This window comes from Centruroides vittatus, unplaced genomic scaffold (genome assembly GCF_030686945.1).
Source record: "Centruroides vittatus isolate TY-2023 unplaced genomic scaffold, ASM3068694v2 contig_1057, whole genome shotgun sequence".
Lineage (NCBI taxonomy): Eukaryota > Metazoa > Arthropoda > Arachnida > Scorpiones > Buthidae > Centruroides > Centruroides vittatus.
The window spans coordinates 66,380-85,064 of NW_027120684.1; the positions used below are offsets into that span (position 1 = coordinate 66,380).

The window sequence follows — 18,685 nt, forward strand, 5'->3', positions numbered from 1 at the left end:
ACTAGTCTCGTGCGATTCGTCATGTCTCACGTTGACTTATTATAGCTAAATAAACTTATTATAGCATAAATGCACTTATTATAGTAATATTATTGCATGAATATGCGAAAAATGAAATAATTTACTTTTTAAGTCAACAAAACACCACCTGGACAAAAATATGTAAAACAGACGATAGACCAGACGATGCAGTCAAGTGCTGACATCTGTTGTCAATAAATTCTATTTCGTACGGTTTTGAGTTAGTTTCTGTGAGACTTTTTTTTATGCGGTCCCTGTTGACCGCATAAAAAAATATTTTTTTAATTGTGTTGCGAAAACTATTATTTACAGCCATTCGTGAAGTTTCGTGAGATTTTTTTATGCGTTTTTTTTTAATGCGGTCCCTATCCCCCGCATAAAACAGGTTTGACTGTATTTTATTATAACTGCATTATGTATCTTTTACAAATTTCTATACTACATGTAAAAAAAACGATAAGATTGCTATTGTATATTCGAATAATTCGGTGGCAGAAGGAATGTCGAAACCGGGTCAGTTTCTAATCAGCCAGATTATATAGGCATTAGCACATGCGATTTACAGAGCACCAACGTCATGGTTTAGCTGGTACCTCATATATCCGCGCGTAAAGAGTACGCGACTTTATATCCCGGAGCGGTTGTGGGCTGTTAGCCGCCTGCTAGATATTCGGCCACCCTCGCCCGATTATGTGAATCATAAGCAGACTAGATCAACGGCGGGCAACCCGCGGGCCAGCTACGGCTGGCGAAAAGTTTCTATCCGGCCCGCGAGATCTTTAATAGATTATTAAATTGGAAAAATAACTATTAATAGTTATTTTTCCAATTCTTTGTAATTTTCGAAAACGATAAGAGAAATAAATGTAGTAATTAACTTTTTATTTATTTATTTCATATTTGCAGACTAAAAAAATTACGAGTCACAAGAAGGCGTCAATTAACTACTACGGCGCGGAAAAAAACGTAAAATTTATTCTGGCCCATGTTATAAAAAGGGTTGCCCACCCTAGACTAGATTTATAACAACCCAACCGATAGGAGTTTACTGGCACGTTTTTATGATAGTTCTGTATAGTTGACAGGAGTTTAAAAAAACTCCATTAAAATATTTGATATATTTATTCTGCGTTTATTCCGCTCTCCCATCTTATATTACTTACGGATTTCAATGTTAAACCGGTGATATTACGATTTAGTATGTCCCATCTGTAAGGGGATGCAGAAAAAACGTGTACAATTCTAGTACAGTGTTAAAAATTAACTGTTACTTTGGCAGCATCATTTACAACCAAATTTAATGAATGAGACGTACAGTACATACAATGGTACAAAAAAAAGCTCTAGAATTTATTTTCCTTAAATTTACGATTTATATATCCGTTGTCATAAAAATTTGTCTTTCCACTGTTTTCCCAAGACTACAGATATTCAGGTACAAAGTAACTGGTTTCGACTTATTTCTACTAAGAAGTGACTAAATAATTAAGAGATTAGGGAATGGGGACATAAATAAAACCCTGTTGAAAGAGCCAGAATTTTACTTCAACAAAAGCTTAACAGAACCAATCACTCGCTCAGTACAGTGGGAAACTGATTTCCGTGTACACCTGGTATTAAAACGAATTAGTTAGAAAACGAATGACTATTAAGTTTAACATAGTTAGATTTTTACAGCTACGGTGAGAAACGTTTAAAATTTACAACAGCCCTGTGGCGTCCTTTGAGATATACTAGTGATGCGACAAAAGAGGCATTTGACATTGACCGGTATCGGCACCCTCGGGATTTGGCACGCACACACTCACTACACACCTACCTGGACCGTCACTAGTTCCATCCATTAGCTACTCGTATCAAGATATTTGACTAAGTGGATTGTTTTAAGATTTAAAAAGTAAAGAATATTTTATGTTATTTTTATGTACGTTTCTTTACAAAGCTATATTTTAATTATAATTTTTTTTAAAGTATATTAATACAATCGAACAATACATTGTACCAGGTATGTATATCTATCGCACATTTTATTTCACCGAGTAAGTTTTTATAATTTATTTTTAATTTTAGCTCTTATATCGTGGCTAGCGATTCAGAATGTAATTGTGATATTAAAAATACATTTAGAGAAGTCTACAGTTTTTACTGGCTTATCCAACAAATGAATACGAATGGACCCTAGACCGGTGATTCCTAACAGGGGGCCGCGGCCCCTGGGGGTCCATAAGAAGTTTGCCGGGGGCCGCCAAATTATGCAAAATTTCCTTCAGAATATAATAAAAAGAAAATTGATGTATAATCCGAATATCGTATTGAAAAGTGAAATAAGAAAGATAAAGTTTTCCTATTTAGTTTTTATTATTTATTTTGTATTTCTTCCTACATACAACTTTGTTAGTACAGAAGAAATAAATGTAAATATGCTACTTACACCGCAGTATTTACTTCTTTTATTCCAAAGCAATTTTAAGAAACTATTAATGCTTGGAATTTTAAAAATAATTAGGAAAAATAGTAGGCTTTGAAAATTTAAATATTTTTGCAAAAGTTATGCAAAATCCTTACCACAAGTGGGCGTTTTAGTTTTAGTTTAGTTTTAGCATCGACATTGGATCGATTTATCGACATGTTTCTTATTTTATTTTCTGTTAAAAATTAATGAGTTTTCATGTTTAATTGTGAAGTTTGAATGTTATTTAAATAGATAATGAAATAATAAAATTATGATTTACATTTATTATATAAAAAATAAAGCAATAATAAAAAAATCAATTTATTATAGATAAATTATCAAATTATCAAATATAAATTATTATTAAAAAATGGAGGTCACAAAAAAATTATGAAATATTTGGTCGGCGGCGAGTATAAAAAGGTTAAGAACCACTGCCCTAGACCATCACTGACGCGCAATTAACTGATTACCCCTGGAAGTCGGCTTCTTACAGAAACACAGCTTCCCTGTCATCAAATGTCACGGCACGCCACTGTCAGATTGAAATATCATAAGATTAAATTTCAAATTAATAATTTAAATTTATCTTTTATGAAAATATGTTTTTGGTTCTTTTTCTCAATGAAGTCATCTATCGAAGTACAATTTATATGAGTGTAGACCAAATGCATATGCAGCAGTGGCGTGCCGTCATTGGAAGCGATGGAAGCGCCGATTCCACCTTCCAATGACCTTCCCTTGTATTTTATAAAATATAAATTTTCATATTTTAACGTACTTTGCATTAATTAAAATTAATATTTTATTATAACTGCATTATGTATCTTTTACAAATTTCTATACTACATGTGAAAAAACGATAAGATTGCTATTGTATATTCGAATAATTCGGTGGCGGAAGAAATGTCGAAACCGGGTCAGTTTCCAATCAGCCAGATTATATAGGCATTGGCACATGCGGTTTACAGAGCAGCAACCTCACCCGGTTTAGCTGCTAGAAGCGACACACGCATAAAGCATCTAATTTTATATCCCGGACCGGTTCTGAGCTGTTAGCCGCCTGCCTACTAGATATTCGGCCGCCCTCGCCCGATTATGCGAATCACGAGTAGACTAGATCAACGGCGGGCAACCCCCGGCCCGCGGGCAAGCTACGCCTCGCGAAAAGCTTCTATCCGGCCCGCGAGATCTTTAATAGATTATTAAATTGGAAAAATAACTATTAATTAGTTATTTTTCCAATTCTTTGTAATTTTCGAAAACGATAAGAGAAATAAATGTAGTAATTAACTTTTTATTTATTTATTTCATATTTGCAGACTAAAAAAATTACGAGTCACAAGAAGGCGTCAATTACTACTACGGCGCGGAAAAAAACGTAAAATTTATTCTGGCCCATGTTATAAAAAGGGTTGCCCACCCTAGACTAGATTTATGGCTTAATCCAAACGATAGGAATTTACTGGCATGTTTTTATGATAGTTCTGTATAGTTGACAGGAGTTTTAAAAAAAATCCATTAAAATATTTGATATATTTATTCCGCGTTTATTCCGCTCTCCCATCTTATATTACTTACGGATTTCGATGTTAAATCGGTGATATTACGATTTAGTATGTCCCATCTGTAAGGGGATGCAGAAAAAACGTGTACAATTCTAGTACAGTGTTAAAAAATTAACTGTTACTTTGGCAGCATCATTTACAACCAAATGTAATGAATGAGACGTACAATGGTACAAAAAAAGCTCTAGAATTTATTTTCCTTAAATTTACGATTTATGTATCGGTTGTCATAGAAATTTCTTTCCACTTCTTTTCCAAGACTACAGATATTCGAGTACAAAGTAACCGGTTTCGACTTATTTCTACTTAAGAAGTAGTTAAATAATTAAGCGATTAGGGAATTAGAAACATAAATAAAACCCTGATGAGAGCCGAAATTTTACTTAAACAGAAGCTTAACCGAACCAATCTCTTGCCGAGTACAGTGGGGTCTGATCTCCTCGTAATATTAGATGTAATAAAGACAGAAATTTTTCCAGTTCAATGAAAGTGACCGAAAAGTTGTAAATTTTGGAAATTTCCGTGGACACTTGGTCCTAAAACGAATTAGTTAGAAAACGAACGACGGACAATCTGTTAAGTTTAAATGCTGTCACTGCGCTTTTGTCACTGTGAAACATTGAGTCGAAAAACGAGGATGTTCTTCGTTTTTCGACTCAAAAAGACATTCGGAACGAATTTCTACGAGTTTAATGGCTGGGACAGATCTTCAATAAAAGAAAAAAATAAATAAAAATAGGAAAATATAATTCTGTGTTTTGTCTGCCCCATCAGGGAAAAAGGCGATTTGTAGGAAATTTTTAAAGCGTTATTAGGCTAAACGGGATTTAATAGGACCACTTCGACACGATAATGCATTTCTTGTATAAAAAGGATGTAAATTTAATAAGTACAGCATCTAAATTAAATTATAAAATGATTGGGTACGAAATAATTGAACGAATAAACAATCCAAACAATTTGTATTGTAAAATAATAATAATTTGGCCAATTGTTAAAAATCCACATCGAAGAATGGCAGAAGAATTAGATATTTTTCACGTCAGATGTCCTATTTGTCTGGATGTCTACATCCACCCGGTCACCCTCACGTGCGGCCATTTGTATTGCAAGACGTGTATCGAGAGTGTTAGAAATATCTGGAAAGTTTGTCCGATGTGTCGAACTCCGATACGCAAAATTAAAAAGAGAGACCGTCGGGTAAAAGAAGTGAAGAAAATCATGGCCACACATTACGCCATCTGCCATTCGTGTGAGGAAACAACTCTCTTATCCGGACTACGCGAACACAGGACAGCATGCGAACAGAGCCAAAAGTTCCAACAAGAGTACACCTGCTGGTGCGAAAATCATTCGATGTGCAATGTGCCAAAAAAAGATCGCACCGAACGGACTGTTAAAGCGCCTGAAAAACAAGAAGAAACGTGGACATTCGTTGATCTGTCCGAAGTGCGCTTTGAAAAAATGCGACTAAATGGAGATGATCGCATCATTTAAAATAGACGTAAACAAAATTTTCAATGAATAATTTTGAATAGAAATAACGCTTCGTTTCGGCGAATCTAAATGCAAAATTTCTGAATTTTCGATCATTAAAATTTGATTTTATTATTTACGAATAATTTCTTTATATACAGAAAAAAGTACACATGCCACTCATATTTAAACCCTTTGTGTATCTGTTCGTAATAACGACTTTTTATATTTTAACGGGCAATTATTTATCGTGACGTGGTCACAATGTCGGGCTGCAATTTTTAATCGTATTATTAACTTATTTAATTTAAAATGTATGCTCTCCACATGAAATTAATAGTGGCTTGCCCCGTACATCATACTTTTCCTATTAGCAATGGAGTCTAGCTCCTTTCGGGGGAAATTTTTGAATTGAAATAACATAACTTCCGATTTGTACCGGAAACCTGGGCCTTTTTCCCCTATGGTTTCCATATCTAGTCTCGGCTTTCGTTTATCTAACTCCGTTGTCGAGATTAAGGAAGGACAGACGGACAGTGAGAATTTATAGGCGTGCAATTTTTTTCAAATTGTAGCTCAACAACAATTTCGTGGGAATACAAAATAATTTGTCTATTCGGATATAAATAAGACAGCGGGCGGATTTATCGGTTTGTTGGGTTAGAAAACAAAAAGGGAGGCCATTTCAAAAGTTCCAAAAATTGCTTTTTCTTACAATCTTATTTTGTTTTATAGTAAAATAGGCGAAGAATTGAATACGTGGGAAAGGCACGACAAGGCGTGCCACAATTGCCGGGAGGGATGTCTCCAGGGGAATATTTTTATGGGAAACCGGTCCCCATTTGGAATAAAACCACGAAAACACCAGACCGGACCGTCGTTCGAAGGAAAGTAATTAATCTTCCGTGCAAATGACGCGATGAGAGACAAATTTCCGAACTAGAATAAAATAAAATTCTGTATATGCCTTTGGAGCCACCGATATGCTCGATCAATGTCGCGATCTCTCGTAACTGTATGGGTGTTTTACAACACTTATCCGCCCGAAAGACGAAATACGTAAAATATCGTTAGAGACGGTTTGTAATTGACTTTGACGGCGAAAACCAACGATCCAGAATATACTATCGATACATAGAGTGGTCATGACTACAGCTCTCTAGTCATGACCTTGGTTACAGCGCTCTTGGTGGCAACGACGGATACTATCGACCAGTTACAATATTCTATCTCGTTTCCTTTACGCAATACAAATACCATGCCCCTTGACTAAAAAGAAAATGGCCAACGTGTATTCACTTTCCTCAAACACCATTTTTCATTCATTTAGATTTATTAATCTTGAATAATTAAAGATGCCAGGAATATTTCCGAGTGATTTCGATGCTAATTGTAAGAAATTCGAAGTTTCGTGCTTTATGGTTAAAAATCGTTTATTATTATTTCCGTAAAAATGTCTGGCAATAAAGAAGATTAATAGAATAAATTTTTCTATTTAAAAATAGCTTACTTAATAGTTTTCTTTTATTCTGACTAACAAAAGACTTTGAGAGGTTATGAATTTATACACGTTTTTTGCAATCTACGAGGATGTATAGTCAGCTGGGCAACATTTTCCTCTTCATTTATTTTATTTTATTAATATTTATTTATTTATTATTTTTTTTTACTGTTTTAGCTGTTATGTATATATAATACGGGAAAGTGTTGTAATCGTGGCAAACTTGACCCTCCGGGGTTTTTACAAATCTCCGTTTTCAGACACAAACCCCCCTCCAAAAAAACAGCAAAAGATTCCTGGATTTGTGTATGTGTGTATGTTGTGGTTAAATAAATACCTTTTCAATGAGAACGGAAGAATAGTGAGGACCGATTTTTGATCCCCGCTCTATATCAAAAATGACATCTACAACATCAGAAACGTATTTGCATTAACAAAGAGAGGGTTCCCGAATATCAGCGTAACCAGAATCGAGTTACTCACGTGTGTGTGTGTCTCAACTGTACCCATTAACATATTTAGATTTTTACAGCTATGGTGAGAAACGTTTAAAATCTACAACAACCCTGTCGCGTCCTTTGAAATATACTAGTGATGCGACAAAAGAGGCATTTGACATTGACCGGTATCGGCACCCTCGGGATTTGGCACGCACACACCTACCTGGACCGTCTCCGATTCCATTCATTAGTCACTCGTAAGGAGCTATTTCACTAACTTGTAAGTGGATTGTTTTAAGATTTAAAAAGTAAAGAATATTTTGTTATTTTTATGTACGTTTCTTTACAAAGTTATATTTAATTATAAGTTTTTTTAAAAGTATATTCGTACAATTGAAGAATTTTTTTACTAGGCATGTATATTCGTCACACATTTTGTTTTACTAAATATGTTTTTTTTATAATTTTAATTTTAGCCCTTATATCGTGGCTAGTGATTCAAAAATTTATTTTAAAAAAGTTTTGGTTCAAGACCATATAATGAAAAAGAAAACATTATTAAAAGAGAAAGACCGATGCCTAAATTAAATATAAATACGTCAACAAAAAAATTTCGACATTTTGACGATAAAATTTATGACGAATGACGATTCTTTCGTAAAATTGAAGCAATTTGGAAATCAAAATAGAATAGAATTTAACAATGGTAGACAATATAAAATAAATATTGAAAATTATAACGAGATAGTTACGATTAATAGATATATCTAAATTAATAGAAGTTATATGTTTTTTCTCAAAGCGAGAATTGGCATTTAGAGGGCGTAGGGAATTTATTGAATCTAATAACGGAGGTAATTATATTGAACTTTCTTATTTATTAAGTACGTCAGATAATCTATTAAAAATACATTTAAAGAAGTATACGGTTTTTACTGGCTTATCGAACAAACGAATACGAACGGGCCCTGACGCGCAATTAATTAATTGCCCCTGTAAGTCGATTTCTTACAGAAACACAGCTTCCCTATCATCAAATGTCACGGCACGCCACTGATATGCAATGGGACCTACGGTACTTATGAAACGTGTAATAAATTATGCGGTATTACTTGTTTTTTTCTGCAATAAGCCTTCCAATTAATCTCTCCCCATTTCTACCCTAGACAATATATTATATAGTGTAATCAGCGCAATCGAAAGCTTGGTGTAAAATGGGCCGGAGATAAAGCGACCACTTTTGCCTCTTTTTAAAACATTAAATACGTAGAGAATATTTCTTCATTAATAAAGCAGTCTCATTATTATTATTATTTGTTTTTTTAGTAAAAACATTAATTTATAGGAATATGAACCATTACGGCTTCCTAAGTGTTCCGGAGAAAAATCCTCAACTGGTAGTATTGATTGTGTAAATATAGAAAAACTTATTAGTTGCGTTAGATAATAGTGATACTAAAATACGTATAAACGTATTTTATACTATATAAGTAATAAAGGCAGTGGTGATATTCGGCGGGTTCGCACAGGTTCGGCCGAACCCGTTGTTAAAATTTTCAGTTTTCCGAACCTTGTTAAACACACGGAACATTTCTCAGTGGGTTTGTTTTTTTTAAAAAATATATTAAAATATGCGTATTATACTCTGTAATACTACTAAACTAGAGCCTTATACCCCGTTCGTACCGAGCATTTTAATCTAGATTGTGAGCAAGGTCAGGGAGTATGTCTTGGTGCAATCTTTCTCGACCGTTTCAATCGAGGTTTAATCGCGATCGATTCAAGAGAGTTCTTGATCCAGTCATAAGAGAGATCCCAGAATGCCACGCGCGCGAGATAATACAAGATGGCTGTCGAACACGTGTCGGGCTATGGACATCGAAAGAAAAGTAGAATGTATCTCGAGAGATGATGACACGTGTGTATTTCCAGAAGCGCCAGCGGTAAAGATTACCCCTGACTAAAAAAAAAAAAAAAAAAAAAAGGTCGACAGCACTAAAATACTATTGTTACCCGCCCTTTACCCATGGCTCGTTACGTTCCAAGTACGCCACTGATTGTTAGATATACAGATATACGGTTGCAAGAAAAGGTATTGTATTTATTTCTATTCAAAACTTCCATTTCATTTGTCGGTGACTGTCAGGGAAAAATTTTCTGCTAGCAAACACCTTGTTAAATATTTCGAATATCACCACTGAATAAAGGTAAATAAAAAAAAATTTACATTATAAAATTGTTGGGAAGATTTGCAAGTACTGTATTTATAAACCGATCTGGAAAGAAAGTTTGTTAACAGATTTGCCAACCACTCGAACAATACATGCTCCCTCGTGGCACTCAGGATGGAGCACTCCATTATATTTTCAACTGCCCAATGCTCGATGCTGAGCGGCAACATTTAAAGATTATAATTAACTCTCCGGGAAAGGACTGGCCCTGTAGTTGCAACGAGTTGATCAATGAACATTCCACTTACGTTTACTTCAATCAGCTGGTCAACAAATACTGTAAATTTGCAGCTCTCCACGACTCAACTAGCACCGCCTAGCAGCCATGTCCTCATCACTGTATTATGTTTTTTTTTCTACTACTACTACATTAATACCACCTCATATCTTATTCGTATTGTTACGCGATTCCACTTATGTATTTGACTATAATTCACAAAATAACACCTTTTACTTATAGCTGAGATAATTTTATTTAGAAAAAAACTAACGTTTTCGGCTTACTCAATAAGCCATCTTCAGGTTTTAACTTTAGAAAAAAGGAACACGCGCTGGAAAATGTAGATTTTAAAGACAGCTTGTCTTTAAAATCTACATTTCTTTAATCTACATTAATCTTTAAAGACAGCTTGTCTTTAAAATCTACCCCCAAAGGTATGGATGGATGGATGCAGGCAAGACATCTGAACATCACCAGTTCCTTTTTTACAAATTATTTATAATTTTAATTGGAAATGTTTTGTGTTTTTACAAGGACTTTTTAGTAACTTCCGGAGACATGTAGCCTAAACAGAAAGGTCTGCCGCCGATAAGTGTATTGTCTCGGAACACTGAAAATAAATGGTGATCCCTTTTGGGCAGATTCGTCTTTATTTTTATTTTAAAAAATTTTCGTTTTATTTCATACTTCTTATAAAGTGTACATAATTACAAAACTGTATTATACAATAAATGAAAATATGTTTGAATATTATGAATATATCTCATATGCGTTAAATTAAGATATATGTAATTAAAGATGATTAATTCTACATCACAAAGACAGTTGTTATGCAAATAGAAGTGCTTTTATGAAATTTTCGCGATATATTTCACATAAATCAAATTTACACAATTTGCCATATTAAAAATTTAGAAATTGTAAAATTGAATTATTATATATAATTATTGTTTTAATGAATTACAATATTCAGAATCACATAGTATCAATATCATAATAAATTTGAATTTTTCTAACATAATGCAAAATTCTATTTTGCACTGTCTAGAATAAAATTCAAAATATTCAGTTAGTTAAACAATGCTCTGTTCTATCGAGTATAATTAATAGACAGAATGAAGAATTTAGAAAGTTTTATCTTCTCTGTGTTAAAATGATCAGAATAATTATAATACTTCGTACGTATATTTAGTGATTTTACATTAATAAAGTGAATTGCAGGTAACAATTTCAATTATTTTTGTTAATATTATTTCAATGGTTAAGCAGATTAGAGATACTAGATATCCAATGCCCATAAGCAACAAAGGACTTTTAATATCTTCGATTGACAATGGTTTGAATTCTGATGCTTCTTGGAATTCTTCAAGTTGTTGAGGTAACAATTTCTCAGAAATTCCAGCTTCAAACAAGCGAGTTACTCTGAGAAAAAATTGTTTTAAATATATAAAAATAAATATTAATAGTGGTATGCAGTATAAATGAATTTATAAATTTTTTACGTGTTAGATATATCCTTCTTAAATGGAAATTTTTTTCTGATTGGATAAGCGATGATATATGTACGAATGGAATCTTTTGACATTACATATTTATGCATTCCTACTTTACTGATGTACTCATTTAACACCAGTTTAGTCATTATGTATGCAAATCGTTCATTCTGCACCTTTTCAATGCCTTTTGAAAAATCCATGAAGTTATTATTAGACATAATGTTTGCTCTTAAAATTTTAATATTTTCTGACTTTGATTCCTAGAATTAATAATTATATAAATATAAAACACAATCGTTATAATGAACAAATCCTGAAATTAAAAAAACACTTACCATGATGTCTTTCCACCCAATAAATTCCTTGTATATTCCGCATGAGTACTCACCGTTGCGGACAAAAGCAGCAAGTTCCTGAAAATCTCTTGGAAAAGATTCAGTTAAAGGACATGTCATAAAAGACATTAACGCTCCGCTGTAACTGGATACCAAAATAACAATCGATAACCACCAAATTCCTATCATGAATCTGGATGAAAATCGTTTCACCCTCTCTAGATTCAATCCTAAATTGAATTAAAAAACTTTTAAATTTAAAAATTTGCTGGGACGAATTCACAATTAAGAAAAAAATACAATTTCTTGTAAGACTATACATTTACTTGAGTCTTTCTCCTTCAGTCCCTTCACACGCTATTCAGAGGCAATAACAAGTCTACGGTGGAACTGACCTTTTATTGGAGGCTACTTGTCCACCATCCAATGTAAAACAGTTATAGAGTCCTCCAGCGGTAGCATACGTATTCATTAAAATAATAATTACATTTAAAAATTTCGTCCGGCGAAATTTTTAAATGTAATTATTATTTTAATGAATACGTATGCTACCGCTGGAGGACTCTATAACTGTTTTACATTGGATGGTGGACAAGTAGCCTCCAATAAAAGGTCAGTTCCACCGTAGACTTGTTATTGCCTCTGAATAGCGTGTGAAGGGACTGAAGGAGAAAGACTCAAGTAAATGTATAGTCTTACAAGAAATTGTATTTTTTTCTTAATTTTGAATTAAAAAACTTCTTTATAAAACTCATGATTTGAGTTATATCATAATTAAAGAATGTTACCTTCACCCAGAAACGTACAAACTAAATTCCAAAAAACTGTATATAGAGTCCATCGTTTTCCTGTTTTTGCAGCGATAAAGTCCTTCTCTAGCACTTTATATAGCGTTAGTCCAAATATCAATACAATAGAAAATATAGCGATCCAAACCTAATTAGATAAAATATAACTTAATGTTTGAGTTTTAATAATAGTTTAAAAGTAGTTATTGTTACTTACATTTAAGGTGAAAGGCTTCGTAAGAGAATTCCAATCATGAACTTTATCTGGAGTTTTAATAATAAAAACTACAGGAAAAAAAGCAAAAACTGACGTAAACTCCATTGCAGAGAAGCGTTTGTGGTTGACAGCTAAAGGTATAAAGGTCACATCTGCTTCCTGAATTAAAAAATTAATTATAAAAATGAAAGTAAAAATAAATATACTTTAAAATATTGATTGACGAAATATAAAATTAAATTGTTCTGTTGTTTAAAATGTTATACATTTTGTATTGACTTTTATTGGTATTGTCGGATTTACATGTCTGAAGATTGATACTAATTTGATTTCAATTTCATCGATCTGAAATTCAAAAATTTAATTTTGTGAATATTCTAGTCTGTTTAATCCCCACGGAGTTTTTTTGCAAGGAGCAATGTCCAGTTCACTAGGTATTAATAACAACCTTTGTATATTGTTTGGTGAAAATATAATATAAATAGATTATACAGAATGCTTTATTACTGTCTCTTAAGACCCTTTACCAGATACTTTCGATAACAAGCAATAGAATGATTAAGTAAAAATTAAATGAAAATTATCTGTAAATTTACAAGAGATACAGGAGGAAAAAAGGAGTTTTTAGTTCTTATGCAATATTTAAAATGGCTGAAAATTGCGTATAAACATTACTACAAACAAGTGTTCAAATGTCACAGTAAGACGGAAAAAGTTTGAAAAAAAGAACATTTGGGGCAATACGTAATTTTAAAGGGCATGAGAATACACAATATGTATATATTTTTATGAAAAAGTGCGTGTCACGTATATTCGATTTAGTTTTACCCATTAAGTAAACTATTGTACTTTTTGAAACTAGTAGTGTACTTAGTGAAACTAGTAGAATTCATAACGAATAATTTACTCATAAAGTGGTAAATTAAACTGTATTCTTTTTTTTTCTTATTTAATGCCTTTTAAATTAAATGTTTAGTTTGTGAACAATTTATTTTTTCAATCCATTTAAACTATGCCTATTATTTTAATAATGTATATCTAAAAATTTTTCTTTCATTTGCATACTAATACATTCTATTTGGTGTTTATTTCATGTTTGGTTATAACAATACATCAGTGGCGTGCCGTCATTGGAAGCGGTGGGAGCGCCGATTCCACCTTCCAATGACCCTTCCCTTGTATTTTCTAAAATATAAATTTTCATATTTTAACGTACTTTGAATTAATTAAATAATTAAATAAATAAATAATTAATTAATTAATTAATCTTTTATTATAACCGCATTATGTATCTTATTACGAATTTCTATACTACATGTGAAAAAAACGATAAGATTGCTATTGTGTATTCGAATGTCAGTGACGGAATGAAAGCGCTTACGAGACAGCGTCCACGGCGAGAATAACTGAATGGTGTAAAGCAGCCAGAGGGCATTTGCGCATGTGTTTTACAGAGCACCAACCATGTTACTTTTATGTACGTTTTATTGCAAAGTTATATTTAATTATAATTTTCTTTTAATTATACTGTAATTATATTGACAGATTTTCAGACATAAAATCTTTAGAATTTTTATCACTTTCAGATATTAATAATTTTAATATTATGAAAAACAATTTTTCCAAGCGTGTTTTAATTCTTTAAATTAAGTAAATTTTATGGAAATTTTTTGATTTATCTAAATTACGTAGCAATCGCAATATTTATATTCGTGTCCGGACTATATTGACAAGTAACTCTTAGACATAAAAAGTATTATAATTAATGACGATCCGAACAAAGATGTACTAAAACAATTATATGATTTAATATCATTCATTTTTATGGTACCATCTACCAGTGGGTCTGTTGAGGCCGGATGGCCGAGCGGTCAAGGTTAGCAGCCTGCCGCCCTGGGGGACCTGGGATCGAATCCGGACGGGTCGAAAAATCCCCAGGAATTTTTCGGGGGTGGTCCGTCAGGATATGTCGGTCCCCAGCCCCCACCACCCGGCCGCCCCATTGTGGGCCTGGCCGAACCCATAATGGGCTTGCTATAAGAAGCCCTCTTAGTGCCCACTGGGCGGAAAAAGTTACAAAAAATAAAAAAAGTGGGTCTGTTGAGCGCAGTTTTTCGACCACGAAGCGAATTCATACATTGGCCAGGAACACTAGGTCGGAGGAAAAATTGTCGTCGCTGGCGTCGCTTTCGATAGAAAAAGAGCTTTTAGATACGTCGATGGAGTCGACGACCAGCGACTTTTATGATAAAGTAATTAACGACTTTGCGGAAAAAATCGCCGAATAGAGTTAGTTTATAAAAAAATTAAAAAAAAACAAGTTTTTCTATCATATCAATTTGTATTTTAGAACTAAAATACATAAATTGTTTATTTTTGTCATTTCCAGTATTTGTTTAAAAGTTTTATGGAAATGTCATGTACAGGACAGGTCTGACCCGTCACGAAAGACGCGAAAAAACGGTTAATTTACAGAAAAATTTATTAGTTTAAAAAAACACCGGTAAAAGTCGTTTGCAGTCGGACACCCATTGTTTATATCAAACTGCAGGCAGAAACCATAAATCGCGGAAGGAAGTCGTTCTATGATCGGAAGAAGATCGAATTCATCTTCGATTTTGACTTTTCTCGCTCTCCAGGTAAGAGTCTCGTTACGCTTAGTAACCAGGGACCAACCACTCGGGAAGCGTGATTGAGGGAGAACGACCAATCAAAATGGATGAAAGAAAGAACGGAGATTGATATAATCTCCGACAATCGAGGATACCTGGCACTCGGTTAATTAACGTTCCGAATAACCAAAACGCCGTGTGTCAACGCGCAAAAAAAAAAAAACAATTTCTCGTCTATTGTGCCAGCCTATAACCCGTGCCACTTCGGACTTAGACCGCATCCCCGACTCCAACGGACGAAGTCTCCCCGTGCCTTACAGACTTGTCGACGCCACTGTCCCGGGGGTCACCTTCGATCGACCATCGAAGAACCACATCGACGCCCAGGACGTCCGAACGACTGATTGTCCTAAAGCAAACTATTTTGTACATAGTGTATGTTTATTTTATGTTAAAATAAACGGTTTTTGTCAGATATTTGTCGTCTTTGTCTCTACAGCCACCATCGGAAACTGTTTCAAATATGTTTAGAAATAACTTTCGACATCTCATAAAAAGGAGAAAATTTCATCAACTCTCGCGATTTGTATCCTATTTTATATGCAAATTCGTTTATTATTCTTAGGGAGCCATCTTGCTGTATGAATGGACCCTAGACCATTACTAACGCGCAATTAAATGATTGCCCCCAGAAGTCGACTTCTTACAGAAACACAGCTTCCTTATCATCAAATGTCACGGCACGCCACTGCAATACATTATAACATACATACAATCAAACATTATGCAGTGACTTACATGGCATCTCCGATCATACACATACGGTACTTTATATAATTATATCGATTTGATTTTTGACAACTGTTCATGTTCTGGGCGCAATGTTTAATTGTTAAAGTGGAATGATAATATCTTTATATTAATGTGTCTAATTTTCGCGGCTTAAAAAATTATCTATTTATTATTTTTAGATCTTTGATTGTAAATTTAGCTTTTTACACATTAACTTGTTTTAAACACTTGAATTTTATGTTTACTCACCTGGTTTGCAACTTGCCCTATAATTCCGTACCACTTACCACTTTCATCTTTATATCCTAAGGTACTTGTTATCGGATGCACTACAGAGTAACTATTTAAATGTCACAATTTAATATACAGTATGCAAAATAATTAACTTAAAAAATTTATAATTTCTTTTCTTATAATTTATATTCAGTTAAAATATTTCTTTTAAAGCTAAGATAAAAATGTTTAACTTTAACATTGTAAAAGACAAAAAGGTGTAACTATTAGTAAATCAAAGCAACACTTTTAGAACAGGAATATAAATATATGCATTCAAAATAATATTAAAAAATAATCCGAAATAAATATTTGAATGATATAATTGTGAAAACTATGGCTTTCGTTGGTGAATTACAATGTGCAGTAATATAATGAAATGTATATTAATTACACAATTTAACTAAAATATCCTTGAATATCAAATTTGCTTAATTCATCGTAGACAAATTGTATATTTCGACAGCTTTAAGTAGCTTTTATTTTTGTATAAATTGTTTTTGCGTTCTGTGCTGAACGTTAATTCTTTTTTTTATTGCGCTTTATTGTTGGTTAAAGTTTTCTTATTTAAGTGTACGGCTCGAGTTAGCCATTTATTCGTATACATTGGTTGATTAAGTTTTTATTGTTTTTAATTCATCTTGTTTTAGTTTTTTGATTAAATAGTGTTCCTCGTGATCACAATTACTATTTCCTCGGGTGTTAGATACGCATCATAGAATGGAACTGCAATTCTTCCAGCAGACTAGTTTGGAGAAAACATTCTTATTTCTAAATATTTGTGAAAAAATGTTTAACTGATTACTTTTTCATTAATTAATGTTGACATTTGAACGCTCTAACTAATTTCTTTCGATCACAAACCTTATGTGCTTAAGTGTTAAAGTATTCTATCATTGAGTAGTTGTTGTTTCTCATGTTTAGAACGAAATCAGAATGATACATAACATTTATAATAAAAATATGCATTATTATAATTAAAAATTTATATAAATTATATAACTATTTTTTTCACTTTTTAATTTAGTTTAAAACTACCTCAAAACAATATTTTCAATGAGTAATAGTAACAGAAAAAGCATAAACACCGAAGTCTATGTACTATTAAAGTTTTTTGATTAAATGTAATATTCTTTGCTTGAGATTGACGTGAGGAAGCCACTTACCTAAATTTTAGTTTCTCTTGAATAACTTTAAAAAGTGGAAATAACTTTCCACCTGTTATTTGTCGTCTAGTTTTATCATATGTCATAAATATTACATCCTGAGAAACAAGAGTAAACGATTATTTATAAGCCATTTTATTATTATTATGATTTTCTTACAGATACAAAATTCCTTTACACTGGTCCCAGCAACTCTCCAAACATATGAATCGTTGAACACTCCTATTTAAAATACTTATTATTACGAAACAATATTATTGCTAAATACTGTTGAATCTATCTATCTATATATATATATATATATCAGTGATTCCCAAACTTTTTCGATCCACCGCCCCCTTTGTTCCATAAAGTTATACCCAACGTCCCCTAACCTATTTTCTGTTGGGCGAGAAAGGATTGGAAATATTATTAGGAAAACTTTTATGAATCTCATACTTTGTGCCCTTACTGTATGTTGTTCTCAACATAAGGAAACCATTAAACGCAATGTTTCCTCTTATCAGTTTAACAGAAGAAAGAGAACGGCTATCAGTGACCCCAACTTTTGCCTTTGGTCACCTGCATCCAGTGCCCCCCTAGATTTACTCACCGCCCACAAGGGGACGTTATCGCCCACTTTGAGAAACGCTGATATATATAATCGAGATGGGTTGATAATTTATAATTATAAGCGCAGAGCCTTACGGTTAGGAGTTGAAAGTTGAAATTTGGTACACAGTTAAGAAAGATGCACACATGCGCACATCAAGGAAAATCGGTGTCGCAAACGCATCTTCGCCGCGCAGCAGCGCAACCAGACAAGCGGCAATCCGCTTACATTTCGGCGCATGCGTTCAGTATTCAAGATGGCGAATGATACCGACACTGCCGCTATCCACGTGTTTACAAATTTTGTTTTGTACGGCTTGCTTTTTTAGCTAGAAGATTTTGTCGAATATTTTGGATTAGAAATATTTTCTTGGATCGAGAAAGAATTGGTGTACAAAATACGCTTATTCCTCGATTAAGATCTCTCGATAAAGAATACTATTTCGAGTAAGATTCGGTTGTTTTGTTCTTTGAATTAAATTATATATGATTATTTATGTAGAATT

The 18,685-nt window shown here is 33.1% G+C and overlaps 2 protein-coding genes across 2 annotated transcripts in view; both read right to left on the reverse strand.

Moving 5' to 3' along the window:
* LOC136972469 (33 kDa inner dynein arm light chain, axonemal-like) overlaps positions 1–18,685 on the reverse strand; it is a 138,219-nt gene that overhangs the window by 30,814 nt on the left and 88,720 nt on the right. The window lies entirely within an intron of this gene.
* On the reverse strand, positions 11,112–17,864 carry LOC136971873 (glutamate receptor ionotropic, kainate glr-3-like). Its single transcript, XM_067266390.1, has 8 exons — positions 17,767–17,864; positions 17,589–17,686; positions 16,399–16,489; positions 12,746–12,904; positions 12,529–12,676; positions 11,741–11,970; positions 11,412–11,665; positions 11,112–11,331 (listed from the first exon to the last, which is right to left on the reverse strand). The coding sequence occupies exons 2-8, from the start codon at positions 17,672–17,674 to the stop codon at positions 11,112–11,114; spliced, it is 1,188 nt and encodes a 395-aa protein (XP_067122491.1). The 5' UTR covers positions 17,675–17,686; positions 17,767–17,864.